The 22,672-nt window shown below is 62.6% G+C and overlaps 2 protein-coding genes across 3 annotated transcripts in view; one reads left to right on the top strand and one right to left on the bottom strand.

Moving 5' to 3' along the window:
• The first annotated feature begins 921 nt into the window (after positions 1–921).
• On the top strand, positions 922–5,675 carry PIMREG (PICALM interacting mitotic regulator). Of its 2 annotated transcripts, none has more exons than XM_089318417.1 (6): positions 922–1,044; positions 1,466–1,776; positions 3,477–3,769; positions 4,176–4,271; positions 4,736–4,785; positions 5,607–5,675. In XM_089318417.1, exons 2-5 carry the CDS (start codon positions 1,498–1,500, stop codon positions 4,767–4,769), a joined length of 702 nt encoding a protein of 233 aa, XP_089174543.1. In that variant the 5' UTR covers positions 922–1,044; positions 1,466–1,497; the 3' UTR covers positions 4,770–4,785; positions 5,607–5,675. The 2 variants fall into 2 exon arrangements, with proteins under 2 accessions (XP_089174543.1, XP_069917364.2); XM_070061263.2 differs by having other exon boundaries at positions 968–1,044; positions 5,058–5,675.
• Positions 5,676–6,279: 604 nt separating this feature from the next.
• The window catches only part of PITPNM3 (PITPNM family member 3), an 88,001-nt gene continuing 71,608 nt past the window's right edge, over positions 6,280–22,672 (bottom strand). The window contains exons 11-20 of the mRNA XM_008270855.5: positions 21,463–21,633; positions 20,295–20,489; positions 19,689–19,837; positions 18,924–19,040; positions 16,572–16,688; positions 16,192–16,340; positions 15,817–15,966; positions 14,031–14,214; positions 10,859–10,987; positions 6,280–9,798 (exon numbers count right to left, since the gene is read on the bottom strand). Coding sequence (XP_008269077.5) covers positions 9,493–9,798; positions 10,859–10,987; positions 14,031–14,214; positions 15,817–15,966; positions 16,192–16,340; positions 16,572–16,688; positions 18,924–19,040; positions 19,689–19,837; positions 20,295–20,489; positions 21,463–21,633 — 1,667 coding nt within the window. The 3' untranslated portion in view covers positions 6,280–9,492. The remainder of the gene's footprint in view (positions 9,799–10,858; positions 10,988–14,030; positions 14,215–15,816; positions 15,967–16,191; positions 16,341–16,571; positions 16,689–18,923; positions 19,041–19,688; positions 19,838–20,294; positions 20,490–21,462; positions 21,634–22,672) is intronic.

Here is a 22,672-nt window from a genome sequence, read left to right as displayed (position 1 = left end):
GGCGTTCGGCTCAGGGAGTGAAACATGGGCCCCTCCCCCACCTCTCTGTGCCTCAGTTTCCTCCTCCCTCTGCAGGGAGGCCAGGTGAGGGCCCGAGGCTTCTGTGCTGCAGGCGAGTTAGGCACTGTGCTCACCGCGGGCGGTGGTCGCTGCTGAGACCACCGGAAATGAGGCAGAGGCCTGAAGACAGTGCTTGGAGGAGGCGGGGCGCGGGGGGGGGGGGCAATCTGCAGCACCCACAGGGAGCCAGCGGCGGGCAGTGATGCTTTGAGGTCTCCTAGGGACGGGCTGGTAATGGGGAGAGCTTTACAGATGGCGGGAGTCTGAGCTTGTGTGGATGCGAGGGGAGGGGTCGGGGTCTCCCGACTTAGGATGGCGAGGCCGGGGCAGGGGGCATGAGCAGGAAGGCAATGGGGGGGCGGCAGGAGGGCAGGGGCAGGAGGACAGGTAGGCAGGGCAGAGGGGCAGGTGTGCTCCCGTCTGTCCCCGCTCCCAGGTTGTTTGATGGGGAGTGTGGAGCCTGTCTCAGGAGGGAGGGGTCTGCACCCGCATTCCCCAGCTCTTTAGAACAAAATCGCTGAGCGAGAAAGAACAGGCCACACCCCCTGGCAGGAGGGGCAGGGTCCCTGGAAGACCAGGGCTGCTGCAGGCTGAGTGCCCTCCCAGTGCCCGGGACCCCAGGGGTCGCAAACGCCTGAGCCCCTTACAGGCTCTAGGAAGGGGGCTCGGGCGTGAGGCATGGACCGCGCGCCGAGGCCTGGGGCCGAGCACACGGGATGGGGCTGCGGACCCGGCAAAGGCGTGGGCAGGCGGGGCGGCGGAGGCCGAGCCAGGCGGGGGTCTGGAGCGATGAACGGGAGCAGGATTTGCAGCCGTGAGGGAAGGCGACCAATCGGAGGCCCGGAGCCGTGACCAAGGCAGTATCTCGGAGCCAATCATCTCTGAGGACAAGCCCGGGGCGGGGCCGCGCGGAGTTTGAAATCCGCAGCGGTGGGCGAGAGACCCGCTGTGCTCGGATCGGCTCGGCGCCTGGGGTGATCGCAGGTCGGGCCCCCGAGGGGGCTGCTGTTCGGGGTGGGGGAGGGGTCTGCCCAGGCCGGACACGGACGTGGGGAGCATCCAAGGGAAATCGGGCTGTCCGGGGGGCGGCCGCGGTGTAGGTGGGAGCGCGCCGGGTCAGGGCCGCGTTTTGAGACCCGTAGAGCCCCTGCCTGTCTTCGGCTCGAGGCCTCGGGCCCAGGGACGCCGGGGCCGAAAGGACAGCCCATGGAGAGAACCCAGGCCCAGGCGGCGGGAGTCCGCGGACTTCCCCTTGCGGGAAACACCCCCCTTTCCAGCACCCACAGCTACGAGGGCCCCACCCCACAGGCCTCCATCCTGTCTCCCTCCCCGGGCCTAGGAGCCCTGCGGAGCCTGGAAGGGGGCCAGCGATGCCCGCTGACCTGCCCTCGGCCCTCCTCCCCAGGGTGCGGTGAACAGAGGCGGCACAGCCAGCAGATGGCCTGTCGGTGGTCGGTGCGCCGGAGATCACTGCTGGAGGAGGAGCAGCCGGAGGAGGAAGCCACCACGCCGGCCGCAGCCGGCCAGCAGGATGAGTCCGCGGGGGCCCTGGGCTCCCTACGCAGACAGTTCCAAAGGAGGCTGCCCCTGAGAGCGGTCAGCCTCAACCTTGGGGCGGGCCCTTCATGGAAACGCCTGGGAACTCCGGAACCAGAGCAGCAGGGCCTCCAGGCGGCAGCTCGATCAGCCAAGAGCGCCCTGGGGGCCATGTCTCAGGTAACAGTGGTTGTGCTGTCCAGCTCCATGGACCCTCAGTGCTGGATAGAGCCCACCTCCGGGAGCCCCGGAAGAGTCTAGAAGCCACCTGACAGGGACTTTGCACCTCTAAGAATTGCTAGCATAGAGTGGGCATTCAACAAATAGCTGAACGGTGCGGAGAAACAGTGTCACAGAGGGAACAGGTGCTCATGATACAAGGGGTGAGAGCCATGTGACAGCCAGTAGGGATGGTGAGGGGACGGCCAGTGAAGCCCCCCCAGCCCCCCCAGGAGGTGGCTCCATGGAGAATCAATGGGAAAAGGCAGGCACAGCTGGAATGGTGTGAATCCCACCGAGACCCAGGGACGGGGGTGTGGGCAAGGGTTGTGTCTGGGTGTGGCCAGAGGAAGGGGGGGCTCTGATGTGTGTGGACCCCCAGGAGCAACCAGAAGAGGGAAGGATTCCAGACGGACGGGACGTCTGCTCAGCTTAGTGTCGGGAACTTTGTCTTGAGCTGCCTGATGAAAAGGGTGGTGGGGCAGACACACCCGCGGGAGCCTGGGATCCTGGGTGCTGGACTCGCCCAAGGGAGAGCCGCTAACTTCAGGAGCTCCTCGGAAGGTAGACCCCCAAGAACCCGGTGTCAGATGAGACAGGCTGGCACCACGTCATGATGTACACTGGTGTGAGGTGCCCAAGGGCCTTCCGCCTGGAGCTGGGAGCATTCTGAGATGTCCCGAGGAGGGAAGGAGCCAGGGCAGGCATTTGGACGCGTGATTAGACTGCATCCCGTATCCAAGGGCCCAGGTTCAAGTCCTGACTCCCGATTGCAGCATCCCGCTAAGGCAGACCCAGGGAGGCAGCCGGTGAGACCTCAGATGGTTGAGTCCCTGCCGCCCACATGGGAGACTGGGATGGAATTCCTGGCTCCTGACTTTGGCCCCCGGCCATTAAGGGCATCTGGGGAGTGAACCAGCAGGTAGGGCTCCATCTGTCTCTTTTTGCCTCTCCAATTACAACAGAAGAAAGGACAGAGCCATGGTAGCAGCCAGCCGTAGGAGGAGAGGGCTGGATGCCCCACTGGGCGCTCTGAAGGTGTGGGGAGAGGGCTGCTCCTTCAAGCCCTCCACAGACAGCTCTCTGGGCCCAGCCCATTAGTAAGAACCCTGAAATTGTTCCCACCGCCCCGGGCACAGGAGAGGTAGAGGGAGGTATCTTATCCAAGGCCACATGACATGGAATTTAGCTTGGGGCATGCACCAACCCTCCCGCCTCTGGCATGCCACAGCATTCAAGGTCTTCACAGCCATCACCCACTGCCGTGATAGGCCTGAGAGTTCGGGCTTGTTCCTCCGAGCAATAAGGAGCCACAGGAGGGTTTCGAGGGGCCAAGCGTCCCGGGCAGAGCTGCCCTTTGGGCCAGCATGGAGGACAGATGAGAGTGGACAAGCGAGAGCAAAGGCAGGGAGACAGGTTTCCTCAAGAGGATGTGGGCTTAGACAACTGGAGTTCTATGAGCCAGGGCAATCCTCCCGTGATCGACCCCTGGGGGTGTGTCTTGGGTGGGGGAGCTCCATTTCCCATGCCTCAGGCTCGAGACTGAAAGCAGCCTGCAAGTACGGGACAAGTGGGGGGCCAAGGCTTGGAGGGGAGGCCGGGAGTGGCAGGTGACGCACCTGGGTTTCACGCATGCTCACCTTGCCCTGTAACTGTCACAGAGGATCCAGGAGTCCTGCCAGAGTGGCACCAAGTGGCTGGTGGAGACGCAGGTGAAAGCCAGGAGGAGGAGGAGAGGGGCGCAGACGGGTGATGGCTCCCCCCCGCACACCCTGAGCCAGAAGAGCACCCGGCTGTCGAGCACCACCCACCCAGCGCTGGGCTCCCGGGAGCGGGGGTATCGCCGCCTCTCGGCCCAGACAGGCCCCCGTGCCCACCTGCTGCGGCGGCCAAGGAGGGATGCTGCCTTCCAGAGGAGCCCCTACTCCTCCACAGAGCCCCTCTGCTCTCCCAGGCAAGTGGGGCTGCGCGTCTCCCCAGAGCTCAGGCCCCCCAAACACTAACCAGGCCCCATCCTGCAGTTCCCTGAGCCACACCTGTGCCCAGGCCCAGCGCTGCCCTCAGAGCTACGGGAGGACCTGGGAGAAATCCCACAGGGCCTTAGCTTCCTGGTCTGTAACGGGCAGAGGCTCAGCTCAGTTTCCAGCTGCAGAGTAGCAGGGCTCACTTATCTACAAAATCATCTGCCCGTGACCTTGGGCCCTCATGGGCCTTGATCTCTGCCAGATGCTCAAGTCACCCTAACATCCCTTGCTTAGAGTAGGGACCCGGGGTGAGGCATTCCCGGCTCACCAGGGCCTGGGGGGAAGCTCCCGTCACAGGTTTCCAACTGTCACCCATGTGGCTTTGCTCTTGTGCAGTGAGTCTGACAGTGACCTTGAGCCTGCAGGGGCAGGAATTCAGCTCCTTCAGAAGTTGTCCCAGAAGCTGGATAAAGCCATAGTGGCTGAAGACAGGTGAGTGGGCAGCCCCTGAGCCACTCCGTCTTTGCAGGCTGGCATCTGGCTGTGGCTCGGACCTGCTGGGTGGCTCTGGCCAGCCCCTGCCCCTCCTGACCGCAGCCGTGAGAAGGGACAGAGCCTTGGGAGGGGAGGTGTGGCGGTGGGGGAGGGTTCCCTGGGCCTTGGCAGCCCACACTTCAATCAGCCAGGCCTCACGTGCGGCCAGGAACTGGGTTCCTGGAAGACCTGCTCCTCCACCAGTGCTCTCTGGGGCTCTACGCCCTGCCTGTCTGCGGTGCTGGGCAGAGGGCCATGGCTGCCTGCGGCTTCCCGGGCTGTGCATTCAGGACCAACTTGGGGCCATTTCCCCATTGGAATGATGGCCCAGAGTGGCCGTGGAACCCCCACGTTTCCAGGCTGGCGGGGCCCTCAAACCTGCAGCCCCCAGCAGCGTCAATCCCTCCCCTTCCCATCCCCAGTGGCGACATGACCGTCTCTCTCCTCCGCAACTAAGGACGGTGCCCTGCAGGTAAGGCCCTCTGCCCACACATCTTTCTAGCATCTTTCTCCCCCACCTCCACGCGTGAGCATGCATGCATACTTGAAGAAACGAGTCTTTTTTGGAAAACCTCAGAGTGGATGGGCACAGGAGAGCAGGGACTGTACCAGTCCCCCTGGCTGCTCGGGGCCAGAACTGCTAACCCAGCATACAGGGGCCCCCACACCGGGGGACAGCCATCGTGTGCCCCACTTGCCCTGCCCTGAACACAGCAAGGGCACCAAGGGAGCTCTGTCTTGCAGGGAACAAGCCCCGTGTGGCACCACACCCAGGACGTCTGGGCCACCCCGTGAGGCCCTGGAGGAAGCCCCCAGGAGGCCCCAACCCTCCAGCCTGCTGCTAACGAGCACCTGACGAACAGAGGGCCCCGGAGCTCCCCTGCACTGGCCACCTCTAGGCCTGTTGCCTGCCACAGCCAGCGGCGACTTGGGGCCTTGCAGACATGGAAGAAATTGTTTCTTCTGCTCTGCTCCCCCAGGGGACTCTCGGGCTTAGAAATTCATCCCCTCCTCGAGCCCTGGGGCTGCTTCCTCCAGTGTGACGCGCAGGCACTGGGGGTGCGGCAGGGCCTGGGCCCTGCACCCAGAAGCAGGGTCCCTGGGGGGTTGTCCCAGCTTCCATTCCTGCTCCCCGCACCAGGGCCCTGGAGGAAGGGACAGGAGATGTCTCCGGGCGCTAGGACCCTGGGCTCCCGGCCACCTACTGATACGTTCAGCATAGGGCACTGTGGGTGTGCAGGGAGGGTGGCCCTCTGTAAGTTATTTAAGAAATCTGCTTTGTCATTTTATTAGAAAGGAATCCGTGTACGACTTTCCCAGACGACAGCGCCTGCTCCTAATAAAGACTCATTGTGCATCAGACTCCGTGCCCGTGACCCCCACCGCTTGGTGCCTCCCAGCCCTCCCCCTCCAAGCTGGCCTACCCCGCCCCCAGCTAAGGGACACAACAAGTACAGGGCCTGGCGCCTCAACTGAGCTCAGAGCAGAGTACGTTTTAAAGGCAAATAAGGTTTTTATTTAATCGACAACGTTTGAGATTTGTTAAAAACCAGCTCACATCAAAATCGAGACCCGTTGTAAAAATCTTTTAACTCCATAATGCTGTTTTTTGTCATGTTAGAAATCTGGTGTTTTACATTTTCTGTTCTAACGGATTGTGTACAGGCAGCCGCAAGGAATCTAACAAACCTTTTCTCACCACGGAACCGTCCGGCACAGAGAGTACTGAACGTCACACACTTGGGAATGGTCAGGCCACGGACAAGGTCGGACTGGCTGCCACCACAGAGTAAACAATTAGGACAGCGGGGTCGAGGGTGGGGGTCCCCGCGCGCGAGCAGCCCTCCTCCCGTCTCTCCCTCCGCAGTGCGTCCTGGAGGGCCTGGCCGACTTCCCTCGCCCCCTCCCCGCTGTCTCAGCAAGGACAGCAGAGCCCACCAGGCCTCTCTGCTTGGACTTGATCCTAGCTGGGATGTGTAAGAAAGTCCCCTCCCCCCACCAAGCCCAGAAAGGAAGGGGAGGGGAGGAGGTTTGTTTTTGGCTGAGCCAAAGATTCTAGGTTTCCAGGGCACCTGGCCCCCCACCCCCCTGGGATTCGGTGAGAAATTGGTTGTTTAAGGCCAGGTGGACTGTGATGCTCCTTCATCGGCAGGGAGCCCCTCCTGGGCGGGGCTGCACCTGCGCTGGGCGAGATGGTAGGGATGCAAAACCCGAACCAGCTCTGGCCCCGGGTCCACCTGCCTTGGCGGGGTGCCGCTGCTGCGGGAAGACTGGTGCCGTGTTTTGTCTGTAGGACACTGGCACAGGCTCCAGAGTGGTAAAAATGCAGTTAAAAAAAAAAAAAAAAAAACAGCACATGAGATCTGGTCCTCCCCTCATTTCTAAGAGCCCCCATGCCCCCTGTCTTCCCCTTCTCCACTAGAAATCTCTGGGCTTCGAATGCCCTCACTGTAGCCAGGCACCAAGACAGAGGGCTGTCGACCCAAATGCAGGAAAGGAATCTACCTTTTTCTTTTTTTTAATATTTTGCGGAGCCTAACAGAGGAGTCGCGATCTTTAGGGGAAAAAAATCCATGATGCTGGAAGAGCAGGCCCTGGCCAGGAATGCACCCTGAACCCCAACAGGACAATGACAGAAGAAGGTGGCAGGGGCGTCCTTGGCCAGGACAGCCCCAGCGTGGGGAAGAACAAACATGCCACGTGAAAAACGAGGAGCTTTGGTCAGGCAGGAAGAGCTGTCCCCCAGCTGCTGTGAGCAGGTGCGCCAGGGGCTGGAAGGGTTCTCTAGGAAACAGCCGGTCTGCTCTGGCCACAGAGCTACGCGTGGGGAGGCCATTCCCGAGAGCCGCAAGTGCAGTTCTGCGGGCTTTTTCCAGTTTAACCAGACAGACGGGAGGGGACAAAGCATTAGTACAGAAAGTGCGTGTGGGGTACACAGTCGCCAGGGAAGCCACGCTCAAACATGTTCCCCTGGCGAAGCAGAACCACACAGGCACACATTCACGCATGCAAGCCAGACGCGTCTCACCGCACCGGTCAGAGCCCCAGTCCTGGGCTCCAAACAGGAAGGGGCAGTGGCTCTGCTGGCAGGTCCTGTGTCTCAGCTGTGACCCCCCCTGAGTCACAATGACTCCAAATTCCCTGGGATTCCCAGCCCGGGAGTGCGCCACATTCTCTCTCTCTCTCTCCCCCCTTCTCTCCTAGCCTGGGGTCTTCGAAAAGGAAGCCTAAGTGGTAGCACAGGACCTCACACTATTTTGTCATTTGTCAGCAATTACATGAGTGTCTTCTGCGAATAGGAGATGCTGGGTGTCAGCGGATCAGACTAAGTCTGCCCCAATTTAAGTCATGGTCTTTTGGGGAAGGGGCCGGAAGTGTTAGGGTTGAAGTGGCTGAGCTGGATGAGCTGGTGCCTATGGCGAGCCAAGAACAATGCCATGTTAAAGGCGGATGGGCGGGGCGAACCTCCAGGAGGCAGGGCCAGGGAGGAAGCTGAGGCCCACTCACACCACACCCCAGCAGCCCGGCCAGCAGCAGTGCCAGCTTCCATGGATGCAGGACCCAGCGCTCAAAGTGGTGCAGAGGAGCCGGCAGACAGATCAGGTGAATGTGGCAGCGGCCGGCAGGCTAGAGAAGACACATTTTGAGTGGAGAGAGCTGGAGGCCAGGGGAGAGACCAGGAGCCCAGACCCTCCAGCCCCAGCAGGGCACCCAGGTTGCCAGTTGGTGCCAGCTGCCCCCACCAGCAGCCGCCAGGGGCTGCATGGGAGCTGCAAGAGGTAGACATTGAGCAGAAGCGACACTGAGCTGACAAGTGCCTGCTGTGCACACAGATGCCTGGGCCCTACGGCGGCATCAGAGGCAACCTCGGGCACCCCCATGTGGCAGGTGGGCCACAGAGCGGGGGCAGAGGCAGTGGGCAGCAGGGGAGCCTGGGCAGCCTCTGAGGGGTCCCAGGAGAGACAAGCCCTGCCCACCTCGGGATGAGCCAAGAGGAGGTTGCGGGCACAAGCCAAACACTGCATGGCAGGGGCAAGGGGAGAGAATACAACAGTTTGAGCCCAAATTCCCAGAACCCTGGGGACTCGGCTCTAAGCCTTCCAGGAGCCGAAAGACGGCAATGAGTCTGAACAGAGCCAGAGGTGGCAGAGCCCAATCAGTGCCCTTGGGCAGGGGGCTGTGGTATTTCAGCTCTTGGGATGCCCAGTTTGAACATCAGTGCAAGGCAAACCTATGGTGGCTGTCCATGGAGTAGGGACCCCTTCTCTACCCGTCCCAGTAACAGCCCCCATCCCAGGCTGTGTGGAAGGTATGCGGTGGTCATGGTGCTTGGAGGGGCCCCCAGGCCTACAAATCCTCACGCACAGGCCTATGGGTCAAAACTCCGCCTCTCAGCTGCAGGGACCCTTCCAGGATGGGGCAGCTAGGCAGCGGGCTCCAGGGCACACAACCGTCTTGGCTGGGCCACAGCCGAGGCTGCTGCCCCATGCCGGGGCACAAGGCAGAGCCTTGGGGAGACCCCTCCTCGAGGAACAATGGTGCAACACCGAGGACAAGACAGGGGCACAAGGGCCAGCTGCAGGCCAGACGGCAGCACCAGGCCCCGCCCCTGAGGGCTGTGGACACACATCACACACATGAGGATGAACCCATGGGATGTCCCCTCACTCTCACAAAGTGGCCACTTGGCCATAAGCAAGCCAGCCCCCAAGCTGGAACACAGGAGACCACAGTGGGTGGCGGCCCAGCAGGCCCACTCACCCCTCCACAGGGCGGCCGAGAAGCTACACTGGCCAGCAGGTGCTGGTCCTCAGGGCTGAGGGCCCCAAGCACTCAGAAAGATGATCAGCTTGGCCCACATGCTCTACAGCCCGGGGCAAGCCTGCCTCCACGGTGACGCGCACATCCAACCCTGCCTTGGGCTTGCGGTCACAGGCACCGGGGTGGAGGCAGCAGCAGCCGCTCTGAGACCCCGTGGGCTCTCATCTCTCATCTGATGCAGCCCAGGGAGGCCCCCCCTCCCCCAGGCCGGGCGGGGTCCCTCCCGGCTCTAGTCGGACACTGCTGGACAGACACGGGAGGGGAAAGCAGGAAAGCGCCTGTGCTGGGGAGAAGGCGGCCCCTCCCACCGCCGCAGGCAGCCCGCGTGGGCCCCTGGCTCTGAACACAGCCCGCCCCCTCAGGGCACCGACTCAAACTTGGGGGGCCCACGCGCCCAGCTGAGCGCGGGCAGCGGCCGCTCGTGGTCCTTGTCGGACTCGGGCTGGCTCTGGGCCCGCTCGGGCTTGGGGTTGACGGCGGGCGGGTCGGGCTGCTGCACGGACATGGTCCGACGCAGGTGCGTGCGCTTCCGCAGGAACTCGGGCTGCGCGTGCAGGCCGAAGCTGCCCTTCCGCAGCACCATCCGCGTGCTGCTCTTCTTGGCGCGCGAGCGGTGTCCGGCCTCCAGTGCCGCCAGGTGCGCGGCGTAGCCCTCGCTGAGGAACTGCGGAGGGGACAGGCGTCAGGCACCCCGCCCCTCCAACATCGCCATTTCCCACCAATGGGTGTTAGCAGCTTCTCCGTGGAACCCGGATGGGAGGGATTAGCCGGGAACTTATGACTCGTCCACGTCTCCCATCCAGTCTTAGAGACTGAGCGCCCTGCTTGAACCCGGGACTCACATCTGAGGTCTCTGGACCCTTGCTGGGGGTGCCCACCCTTGTCACTCTCATTAAAATCCCAACGTCTAAGCCCCTCCCCCTGCCCAGCTCTGTGTACTGCTTCCATCTCAAAGCTGCCCTTCCTGCCAGCCCTCCCCATGGTGTCCTTAGGACCTTGCTACTCAAAGTGTGGTCCATGGAGCAGCAGCGTCTGCGCCACCTGGACCCTCGCTGGGCAGACTCGAGGCCCCACCCCAGAGCCGCTGAATCTGAATCTGCAGGTGGCGGGGGTGCAAAGCTCTGGAGTGCCCCACCCTGAGGTCCCACCATCATCGTGCCAGTCACCCTCGGGCACCTCACCCTTGGAATGCCCCAGAGAGAGATCACCTCCTCCCTTCCACCTGCTCCTCCAGCCTGCTCCTCAATCCCAAGATAGCACCTTCTGCTTGGTCACCCAAGACCAACACTGGGGCACTGTCCCGGGCTCTCCACCCTCTCCTCCCTGCAACTTCCTCCCTGCGCCTCTCCCCTGCTTGGATCCAACCCCTCCCCATTCTGCCTGCAGCCTGCTCAAGCCACTCCCCACCACTCACCCCAGTGACTTAGGCAGCAGGGTCCACACTGAGTGAGGCGCTCAGGTCACCTGAGATGCACCTGCTGCTCCTGCCCTCTCTCTCCCTGCCTGCTCACATCACACACAGCCAGGCTGGGCCACTGGCAGTTCCCAGCAAACACACGTTCTTTGCCTCTTGACCTTGGCTTTTGCTTCTGCCTCTGCCAAAACTGCTGCTCCCGACCTCAGGCCCTTCTGGGACAATCCCTTCAAACTGCCAGAACCAGCCGCACCCTGCAGCCTGGGGTAGCTGCTCCTCTCGGGGGTCCCCCCTCTGGGGCTCCACCCACCTGGCACTGGGTCTGGTACTTCTTGGTAGGCCGGCCCACAATGAAGATCTGGGAGGCAGGCAGGCCCAGCACGCTGTAGACGGAGATGTCCTTTGTGGAGCCATAGGCAGCACTGATCTTGATGAAGCACTGAAACACAAGGCAGCTCATGGAGGCAGAGCGAGGTCCATCAGTCTCCCTGGGAAGGCTTCCCAGACCAGCCCAGGGAGCCCCTACACGGGGACCCCGGTTCTCTTTAAGATCCAAGCCCCCACCCACCCACCTGCCCCAGGCCTGATGCAGGGCTCTGCCTGGCGAGCAGCCACAGTTCCGCCACACCTGCACCGTCACATCACTCCGTGCAGGTTAGGGAGCAAGGAGACACAGCACTGCTTTCAGGGGAAGGAGATCAGGTCCCAGGTTTCTGTTCAGAGGGCCAGGACTGGTGGCCCTGCCCTGCGTCACCAACATCACCAGGCACCTGCCGCCTCCTTCTGGCTGGTCTGATGTCTTTGCCAGAAGTCCCATCAGTTTCAGAGAACTGCCCAAGACCCTTCTTGCTCCAGGGGGCTCTCCCAGACCCTCCCCCGGGGTGAGGACCACCGACTCATTTGAGGGAAGCACCATCCAGGCGCCCCTCGCTTGGTGCCTCCCCATCAACATCTTCTTTTCTCTAAACTTCATGGGAGACTTGGGCCCTGGGTCACAGCTCTCCTCTCCTGAGCCCCACCATTACTGGGCTGACTTACTGTCCACTAGACAACCACCCGCCTGCCACCTCAGTCTCTTGGCTTCCCACTGTCCCTAATGGCGTAGGCTGAACCCAGGTCCACACCGCTGTGAGCCCTGGACCTCGGTGTTCCCACCGTGGCCACTGCTGCTCAGCCTCTCCGTGGTTCTCACGGCCTCCTCTCCCAGCCGTCTCAGCCCTGTCAACATCTGCCGTCCCGCTGGGCCCCTTCCTCATCCCATGTGGGCACCCCAAGGCCTCCTGTGGCCTCCGCCTTGGTTCTCTGGCCTCCCTCATCCGCCCAGCCTCCTCGCCACACCCACCCGGCAGAACCTCAGCCCTGGGATTTTCCGCCATCCTCCTTCTCCATGTCTGTGCAGCGGCTCCCCAGAGCTGCTAGAGGAGCTCAAAGAAGCTCACAGCTCTCACCCTGCACATTGCTTGTGGCCCCTCCCCAGTCCCGCAGACATACAAAGCAGAGAGAGGGCTTCTGGCCCCTACTGCCCCTCAGCTCCCTGTGAGTTCATGGCCACCAGGCCTTCAGTCCGGAGGAGGGGATGGCTCCTCTGTCCCCTCCCTTCTGCGCTCTTCTGAGCTCCCTCTGTAGCTTCAACCCTGCAGCTGCCACCCTGTCCCCCTCTCAGCCTCCGTCTTCTGCCCCCCAGCCCCCGAGATGTCCATCCATCCTCAAGGCTGCCCAGCAGCCAGGCGGCATCCAGTGGACAGCACCCAGGGACACAAGCCCACTGAAGCGCTCTCCCCTCCTGCCCTACCATGCCTCCTCCTGTCCTGCATGCAGCTCCTCACTCCTCCCTTTGCCCGGGAGATGCCACCCCTCCCCTGCCTTCACCGATCAGCCGCCGTGGCTCCCAGGCTCCGCCTGCAGCCCAGACCTCACCAGGAGCCCTGTGCCGGGGCGGATGCGGCTACCTCATCTTCCTCAGCCCACTCTTCCTCCTGTTCCCCCCCCTTTACTTGTGCATGTTTTACTCATCCTGCCACCATTTACTGAGGGCCTCCTGGGTGCCATCACAGCTGGGCAGCAGGGACATGGCCTGTCTCCATGGAGACCACAGTCAGGTGAGTGGCTCCTCCACCCTCCTGCTCACCCAGCGCAAACAGGAAGCACGAGAGCTCCTCACTCCCTACACCCAGGCCTCACAGAGTCCTGGCAACTCCACCCCACGGTTCTCCTGCCTATCCATGGTCACCATCTGGGTTCTGGTCTTGCTGAGATGACAGCCTCCTGACTGGCCTCCTGGTCTCTTCTGTCACCTGTGGATCTGCTCCCCACGCAGCCGCCAGAGGGACCTGTCACAACCCCAACTAGACATGGCCACCCACTTGCGCTCCGTCCCCATCACCCTCGGCAGAGGGCTCTTGGTGTTGGCCTGGTTCCCAAGGTTTCCGATACCTGCCAGGCACGGGCCTCTGTGGCCTGGGCTCCCAGGCACGCTGGGTCTGACCCTGGCCACACAGCCCCCCATCCTGGATGCCCAGAATCTTTTCTGCCCCTGTGCCTCTGACCACGCTGCTCCAGCGGCTCCCTGACAAACTCAACGCTCAGGCTTCAAGTCTCAGCTCTGGGCTGCCATCTCCCAGAAAAAGCCTTCCCTGGCCTCCCCAGGCAAACCTGAACTCTTTCCTCTGTTTGCCAACAGGCCCTTTGTCAACCACACACCAGTAATTGTCAGATTAGCTGTCTTTCTTCCTCCAGATCGGGGATTGGCACACACTCTCTGTGAAGGGCCAGACAGTAAATATTTTAGGCTCTGCACTGTCGCAGCTACTCAACACTGCATTGTGGAGCAAGGGCCACCACAGACAATACATCAGCAAATGAGTTTGGCTGTGTTCCAATAAAACTTTATTTATGGATGCCCAATTTGAATTTCCTTTAATTTTCACATGTCGTGAAATAGTCTTGATTTTTTTTCCCCAGCTTAAAAGTATAAACACCATTCTCAGCTTGGAGTAAAAAAAAAAAAAAAAAAAAAAAAAAAGAGGCCAGGCAGGGGGTTGGATTTAGCTACAGTTTATCAGCCCCTGCCGGGAGCCCAGAGCTTCAGGCCTGAGCTTGCTTTTCTAGGGAATTCCAGCGCTGGGCCCAGGCCCTGCAGTGGGGAGCACAGCTCCGCCAGCCCTCTGGAGAGCCAGGGCCCTGGGCGGTTTCCCTCTGGCCAAGCACAGAATAAAGAGCGCAACAGGCACTTAAACGCCTGTGAGTGAATAAGCACATGGCGAGACTCAGGTGAGGGCAATGAACATAGTAACACCTACCTCACAGCGCCGCTAAAGGACCGCCTGAGAGCCATGTTCACCAGCTCCCAAGACCCCCAATAGCAGGTGTCGGCGGGGGGCGGGGCGCCGCATGGAGGGGGCGGGGCTTCGGCCTCCCCCCGCCAATGAGCGCCCCCAGGGAGGCCCCCGCCCCGCGTGGGCGTGGCCAGCAGCCACACTCACCTCCTGCATGAGGTTGCGCAGGAAGAGCGCCTTCTGCCGCAGCGGGTCATGCACCAGCCCGTCCGAGAAGAAGATCATGCCCTGTGGGAAGTTGTGCTGGGACAGCCACGACACCACCCGCTGCTTCTGCATGTCCGGCCGCCCCGTGATGTACAGGATCATGTAGCCCAGGTCCTGCCAGTGCCTGGGCGACAGGCGGTGGAGGGTCCGGCCCGGCCCCGCGCAGACGGCCCGCTGCCCGCCTGCCTGGCCCGCTGCCAGAAAGGCTGCTCTGGGGAGCGCTAGGGAGAGCAGGGGCAGCCCGCAGATCCGCGCCCCGACCGGTCCTCTGGATGGCGCCGCAGGCCCCGCGCCTGCCCAGCCTTCCCACGTGCCACCTCGTGTCCCTTAGGAGGGACGCCACCGCCTGGAACCAGACTCAGCCCGCCTTGGGGTCCTCCCCTTTCTCTCTGCTTTCCCTCTCCCTCCCCCTTCCCTCCTCCCCCTCCCCTCCTCCTCCTCCTCCTCCTCCTCAGAACACCCTTTCAGTTCCACCAGGACAGGCTCTCTACTCCAAGTTTCTCACTTTAGCCCCATTTTAAAAAAATTTATTTATATGTATTTGAAAGACAGACTGATAGATTTTCCCTCTGCTGATTGACTCTCCAAATGCCTGCAACAGCCAGTGCTGGGCAGGCCAAAGCCAGGAGCCCAAACCTGAGTCAGGGTCTCCCACGTGGGTGCCAGGGACCCAAGCACTTGAGCCATCACCTGTCGCCTGCCACGGTCTGCTTTAGCAAGGAAGCTGGACTCGCAGCCGAGCCGGGACTCACACCCAGTCACTCGGTACGTGATGCCGGCATCCCACGTGGCCTCTTAGCTGCTGCAGCAAACTCCCAGCGCGACCCCACATCCTCCCCTAGGCTTGGCCCCATCTCTTGGATAGTCCTCCAGCCCAGACCCCTGCAGCCTTGGGCACCTTACTTACTCTGCCCCAGGATTTGTTTTCCCATCTGTAAATGGGGCTATCCCACAGGGCTGGCCCATGGTGTTCTCTGTGTGGTTGGCTTTATTTCTACCCCTGCTGCTGTTTCCATGGTGGTCGGCACACATCGCAACCTTATCCCCCTTACTCCTCTTACTCCAATCCAACTGTTGCAGACATTTGGGGAGTGAACCAGTGGATGGGAAGATTGATCTCTCTCTCTCTGTCTGTCTCTCCCCTTCTGTGTCACTCTGCCTCTCAAATAAATAAATAAATCTTAAAAAGAAGCTGTCCAGTGAGGCCGGACCTGTGTGGGTGCTCTGTGGCGCTCGCCACCAATTGGCTACCATGGACTGAGGATTTCTAAACCTAGACGACGAGCCGAGGGATGAGGGGAGGTCTTGGATGAAGCACAGGTGCAGGCACCCCACCCCCCGCGACTCTGGTTAGTGGACAGCTGGGCCTAGGGACCAGTGTGTACAACCTGCAGCTCCCCACTCTGTCAAGGTTCGGAGAGCTCCACAGGGTGCCCAGGAGCCCATGGGAGGAAGGACCAGAGCCTTCCCTCCCTGCTATGGGCGTGGCGCTGACTCAGGAGGGGCTTGTTGTCATGGCAACGAGCCACCCAGCCCCAAAGGGTGCAGGCTGGCCAGGGCCAGTTCCCTGAGGGGCAGTGGGCATGGTGGCGTCAGCCTGCCTGCCCCGTGTCCACTCTGGGGTTCTTCCACCTGCAGTCCCGGCTTGCAGCCCCTCACGCCAGTGACTGGATTTCCCCTCTGGACTCTCAAGGTGGAGGCACGAGTCGGGGGAGGCAGCACTCACCGGACTACGTCTACTGCCCCTGGCCGCACCTTGGGGTCACTTCCCATGATGGACACGCTGGCGGCGAAGGAGCCGTCGATGCTGAACACCACGCATTCCATGCCCCGGGGCAGCACCGTGAGGTAGCTCATGGCACAGCTCTGGTCGCCCCTGCGAGGCCCCACCTGCGGTCAGAGCTCCGTCCCTCGCCTGCCCGCAGTCAGAGCTCCGCCCCCCGCTCTCCGTAGGCCCTCCGCACTGGCTCAGGGCCAGGGAGAGTGCGCGACCTCCTCTGTCTTCTCTCCGCGCAGATGGGGCTGGGGAACCCGGGTGCTGGACGGGCCTGTTTGGAGCACCCAGCATGAGGACCCACCCCTGCCCCCACCCGGGTCTTACCTGACCACCATCTTCACGGGGTACACTCCGACCCCCAGGCGTCGGGGCCGCGGCACGCTGTACGTGATGCGGCCACTGCTGTTGGTGATCTCCGTGTCCAAGTGTACCCAGCGGCCCGAGGACGGCTCTGCCATCACCAGGATGTCCACCTGCCGGCGGGGAAGGGAGGCAGCGGGGCTCGGTTGAGGAGCTGTCACCCCCACCCTCTCTCTCTGCTGCAGCCACAATGGCTTCTCATGCGTCCTCACATGCTCCAAGCTCACCCCCTACTGCTCGTTCTCCCTGGAACCCTCACCCCACCACGCACGCGGTACTAAGGGGAAGCCAGGGGCACCTGCTGCAAGTGCACCAGGTGAGGAGGGCATGGCCGGCCCTGGTACCTTCTCTCCAGTCAGCGCCACCATGTCCAGAGGCCCATACATGAACCGCCCCACCAGGACCTGGGGGCCGTCTTCCGCAGCAATGACGTCATTGGCCCGGTGATTGGCAGTGACGTTCTGGAGGGACAGGAAGAAACCAGCTCTGCTTTTGCAAGGAAGCTTTGACCTTGCTTTATCGTTGACGATTTTTTTTTAATAATAATTTGTTTATTTATTTATTTGAAAGGCAGAGTGACACAGAGAGAGCTTCCATCTGCTGGTTCATTCCCCAAATGCCCACAACAGCCAGGCCTGGGCCAGGCCACAGCCAGGAGCCCAGAACTCCATCTGGGTCTCCCACGTGGGTGCAGGGGCCCAAGTCCTTGGGCCATCTTCTGATGCTTTCCCAGGACATTAGCTGGGTGGGAAGTAGAGCAGCCGGGACTTGAACACCTGCAGTCATTAACCATCCACCTCTCCATCTCTTTTTCTTCTGGGGGGAGGGGGTGGGAAATTTCAAATGCTCTGGAGTAGGCAGTGGCTTGTGGACCTGGCGGCGGCTCCACCACCACCAGTGGCCAATCTGCTTCCTCCCTCTTTGCCCCACTCCCATGGGGCCCCAGCCCAGGTCTTGCAACCTCAAGACCCTTCCCTGAAGCGTACAGCCTCCCCCGGGTGCCCCCACCCCCACCCCACCTCTCCCCTGGGCCCCGTCACAGCCCCTCCGTGTTTCTAAGGCAGAGTGGCGAGAGCACCCTGCCGGCCCACCCAGAGCTCCGTGAAGAAGGTCTGAACCCTGAACTCAGCACCTGAGCGACCCCTCGGGTCTCCTCTCCACTGCCTGCCTCCTGCAGCCTCTGGGCCGGCCTCTGCTGGGCCTCCAGGCTTTTGCTCAGGCTGGGTGGTCCTGCCCCTGGTGTGCCAGCGCTGGCCTCTGCACCCCCACTCCAGCCCATCCTCGTGACCAGACTCGACGGCTGCCACTTCCTCATCTCCCATCCCTGAGAGCAACCAGCCATGCCCTGGAGACCCCCCGGGCAGGTGGGGGAAGCTGGTCCCCCTGCAGGAATGCTGGGGACGGACAGGCTCATTCACGGAAATGAGAAGAGAGAAGACGCTCACCGTCACGGGTCAGCAGGGAAATGCAAATCAAACCCTCAGTGAGACACGGGGCCACATTCGCTAGGACACTGGGAGCGGGAGAGGCGGGCGGGCACTGACAGGAGTTGCTGGGGGGTGGGGAGGTCAGGACCCTCGCACAGGGCTGGAGGGGTGCAAAATGGCGCAGCCGCTGTAGAGCACAACCTAGCAGCCCCTCGGATGACTAAACACAACAGCTGCCGCTCGCTCCACCAGCTCCGCTCTCGGACACGTCGGAGAGGGCTGAACACCATGTGCATGTTCAAGTTCATATCAGCCCCCAACACGGCACGGCCCAGACGTCCACCAGCTGACGAGCGGGCAAAGCCCGCGTGCTGCAGCGACGCAAAGGAACAGTGTTTAGCTGTGAAAAGGCACGAGGTGCCGACAGCTGTCTCAACCCTGGATGTGCCATGAAAACCCCGTGCTAAGCCACGGACGCTGGTCACAAAAGACCCCGAGCTCCCTGAGTTTGCTCACGCGCGTGCAAGGTCTCTGGAGACCGGGGGCAGGGGCTGGCGGCTGAGAGCCCGGGCGGGGAGATGCAGGCAGTGGGGCAGGAGTGGAAGGGTCTGGGCTGTCTGTGTGGAGGTGATGTTAACCTTCTCACGTGCATCGTGGTGAGGCTGCCCACAAGGGTGACTGCCTGGAAACCCACCGGGCAGCACCCCTCACACGGCTGAATTGCACGGTGTGCAAACAGAGCCTGGTAAACACATGCACCAAAACAGAGCTGGCTCCTGAAACAGTGCTCACCCTCCCACCTTTTAGGTTCGTTCCGAGCGTCCCCATCTAATCCTCCTGCCAGACCAGAGGGGCCCCCACAGCGTGGCTGCGTCTGCACCTTCCTGGCAACAAGAGGCACATGCGGTGCACCCTGATGGCAGTTTGCTGAGTGAATACACGGATCTATGCATCCAGAACTCCTACTCATCCTTCAATACCCCAAGCGCTGTGTATCCTGCCCTGACGATCCTTCTTTCCATCTTTGTCCCACTCTGTGCCTCCCTCCATCACGGCCAGGATTGTGCCCAGCCGTGCTCGCCGGCGAGCCAGCCCGAGAGCCCCAGGGCTATGGCAGGACTGATTTTGGGTCCCTTCCGTGTCACAGGAGCCAGGCACCTCCTCCTCATCCCCTCACCAGCCCCAGGGCCTGGATCCCACCCACTCAGGGTCCCTGCAGTGCCTGTGTGGCCTGTTGGACCACGTGGAGGGGCCCCCGTGTGCACGTACCCGTAGCTTGACCTGTGTCCGCCTGCGAAGCCACTTCTCCCGAGGGTTGGCGGGGCTCAGGGCCGCGGGGTCCAGGCCAGCGCTCTCCTTGACACTCACGGTCTCATAGCGCATCACCTGGCCGGCAGCGAGCAGGGCTCCGCGTCAGGCCCCTCCCGGCTGCCCATCGGGGCCAGTTCTCTCGTGGCCCGGAACCCTCAGGAGGCTGGGGGACCCTTGGACCTGTTTTCCTGCTGCCCATCCTGACAGCTGGGCCAGGGCACTCGTGCCCTCCAGGCCTGAACCTGGCGGCCACCCACTTGCCTCCGCACCCATCCTCTGTCCTCCCTCCTGTCTCCAGGTGACCCCTACCCAGGGCTGACCAGAGCCCAGGTCCCAGCCCCGCCCCCTCTGGCAGACTGATTAGACTCTTTGTTAAAAGCACTCTCCCTAGAACCCCGGCGCCTCTGCCGTGCCCATCGCACCCCCAGTTCCGACACCCACACTCCCCAAAGATGCAGCCAAGCCTCATCTCCACTGCCTTGCCCCCCTTCCCCCCCATCTTAGCAGGCTTCCCGATGGCTCCAGGTGAAACACCAGGGCAGACCTGCAGTTTCTAGCCCGTGTTCTAGAAGGTGCCATCCGGTCAGCCACAAGAAGCCCCTACTCTGTCTACAGCCCTGTCTCTGACCACGCTGTCACCTTGTTCAAGCCCTCCCACACCACACTCTCAGGGTTAAGGCCCCGTGCCCAGCGGGCAGGGCCCAGGAAGGCGGCAGGCTGTACCTGGCGCAGGATGAAGGCCACCACGTCGGTGGACTCCCAGTAGCTGGCGTGGAAGAGGTGTGGCAAGGCCACCGTGGGGAAGGCGGTAAGGGCGTCGGGGCAGTACAGCGCGTAGTCGATCCTCTTGGTGCCCCACCACGCGGCCGTGACTACGGGGCCAGAGGGAGGTGAGCAAGGGCCAGACGCGGAGGGGCCACTGGGGCTCCAGCTGGGGGCTGCAGCACCCAAGCTCTGGGGACCGGACTGCTCCTCCTCCTGCCTCCCCCACGCACTGCCCTCACCCATCACCACCTCTGGTGCCCCATGGCGCGAGCCAGACCCACAGGCATCTCACCCCACGGCTGTTGCCCCTAGGGATTCCCCGGGGGCCTCTGGGTGGGGTCAGAGGTCAGAGCCCAGTCCAGGGTCAGAGGTCAGGGCTCTGGTTGAGGTCAAAGATCAGTCTTGGCCCCCTGGGGTGAGGGGTTAGGGCTCTATTCAAGATCAGAGCCACCGCCTGTCACCTGGGACTCCCTGGCCTATCGACCTCCTGAGCCCAGCAGCTGGCTCCTGGGAGCAGCCCCTCTCCCTCCAGTGCAGGCCAGGCCCCAGAGGGAGCTCACTCACTGCGGGAGGCGCCCATGGGTGCCAGGCTGTCGGAGGACGCGGAGCTGTCACTCTGGGAGCTATCCTCGCTCGGCCTCCTTCCCAGGCGCTGGAACCTCGGGACCTGAGGGGGCGACGCGGGCCCTTCCAGAAGCGGTGGGCCGTCCTGGGAGCTGCCCTCCAGGAAGAGGGGGCTGTGGGTGTGCAGGGCATCAGCTGGAGGGGGAATTGCAAGGTCAGGGCAGGGAGCACCTCCCCAGCAGAGCCGGGCAGGAGGCTGGGCTGCTCGGTCACCTGCCCAGCAGGCAGCCTGCGCGTCTGCCGGCCCGGGGCCCGCAGGGGCCCCTCTGCCACAGCAGGCTTTCTCTCCGTCACCTCCTCCAGGTTGTGAGCTGCACGGCCATGTGCCAGGGGCCCTGCCATCACCCCACTCCCAGCAGAGCTGCCGGGACAGACCGTGAGATTGCCTGGAACCACAGCCAAGGTCACGGGGGGATGCAACCAAACTCTTCCCCAAGCCCCAACTTCCGAGCGGCCTGGGTCACCCCCTCACTGGGGTACGCAGCCGGGCTCTGCCCTCCAAGCCCCTGACTGCCCTTGATGGCCTCCTCTTGGCAACACTCTGGCCCATGCCCAGCTCACCCTACCTGACCCTGCCCCCAAGTCACCTGCCTTCGCCCCTGCTGCCCCCTCCACCCCCAGCTCTTCTCCACCCATCCAAACACATGTCCCCAGTCCAGGCCCTGGCCAAAGGCCACCTCTTCCATGAAGCCCACCAGGATGATACACTCCCTGCCCTGCCCCCTCCAGGGCCCAGGCACTTGGGAGTAGCCCTGGGCATGGGTTCCCTGGACTTGCCATCAACTCTGACAGCCTGAGGGTCAGATGCCAGCCCCAGTCCCAGGATCTTGGTGGAGGTGGAGCCTATTGAGGGGCAGACCCTGGATGGGTGACCAAGGCCCGAGGTGTGGCCTGCAGACCAGGTGCTTGGCTCAGGCGGGCCACTCTGTGGGCAGAGGCATCAGCCCCCTGCCCAGTCTCTCCTCCAGGGGCACACAGACCCTGCTCAGATGCATCCCCTCCTAACTGACGACTGGAGAGGCCGGGGCCAGAGATGGTAGGCTGGGGTGGGGGGTGGGGTGGGAGGGTCAAGGGTCACCCGGCTGGGCCCAGCCACCCCAGAACTGACCGAGGAGGAGGGACTGTCCGTCGCCCAAGGGGAACCTCTGGTAGCGGGGCACGCTGACGGGGGGCACCAGGTGGAACTTGGGCTCCAACAGCGGCTCCAGCCGCGAGGCGGACGGGTCTGCGCAGTGGAAGAAGCTGTAGACCTGGCTGCAGGCGGGCCGCACCTGGAAACCTGGAGAGTGAGGAGGACACGGGGGCGGGGGGGCGGTCCTTGTCAAACCCCTCATCAAGCATGTGCCAGGGCCCTAGACACCTCAGCAGACTGCAGCTTTGAGCAGCCCACACCTCTGCTCAGGAATCTCCCATGGCTCCCTGCTACCGCATGTTCCCCTGGGTGTCCCAGGCCTTGGCCGGCCTCGGGGCGCTGCCGGTACAGGGCCAGGGCTCTGCCTCCAAGTCCCGGACTGTCCACTGTGCACCCCAGCCTGTGGCAAGCTCCCCGCCCCGCACTCCGGCAGCCCCCCAGGCAGACCACCGCCCTCCCTGCTCGGTACCGGGCCCTGCTCCAGAAAGCCCGCCTTCTACCTTTTCCACTGTTAGACTCCTTTCAGTTCTTCCGGCTTTCCCTCAGTTCCCACCTGCTCAGGGAAGCCGACCTGGGGTCTTCCGGTCGGGGCAGTGGCCCCTTCCTCAGGCCCCCAGGACACCCCTATCCTGCCCTCAAGTCCAACTGCCAGGCTAGCTAGGGATCCGGGTTTGCCAGAGCTGGCCCCGCACTTCTCTCATTAGCCAGCAGGTGTCTCCACTGAGGCCCTGGTCCCTCCAGCTCAGGAGACTGAGGGCAGTTGTGGGTCTGACTCTGCTCCTCCGTTCCAACCACAGGCCCCACCCCTCCACCTGCTCCATAAGTTGTCAGTGAGCCTGGACCAAAAGCACTGATCCACTGATGTCCTGGGGTCCTCCAGTCTGGGGCGGTCCGCGCTCCCTCCTGAGTCGCGGCTGGAACCCCTCAACCCCTCTATCTCACAGCCACAGGACCAGGCTGCAGGCAACGCACAAGCACAGGCTCTGAGGTGGGCTTGGGTGCATGTGGGGGGTGACAGTGGGGCTGCCTGGACACCCCGGGGAAGAAGGGGTGGGGTGCAGCAGGGTGAGTATTTGTGGCTGCTCATCCCATGGGCCACGGCTGCTGGACAGTGAGACCGCACACCGGCCAGGGCATCTACCACGAAATCCACTGGAAGCTGCCTCACCTGCACCCTACCTGGGGA

The sequence above is a fragment of the Oryctolagus cuniculus genome, chromosome 17, assembly GCF_051225735.1.
Source record: "Oryctolagus cuniculus isolate XC-2025 breed Fujian yellow rabbit chromosome 17, ASM5122573v1, whole genome shotgun sequence".
Classification (NCBI taxonomy): Eukaryota; Metazoa; Chordata; class Mammalia; order Lagomorpha; family Leporidae; genus Oryctolagus; species Oryctolagus cuniculus.
The sequence above is the reverse complement of the archived record's forward strand: the minus strand, read 5'-3'. Positions and strand labels throughout refer to the sequence as shown.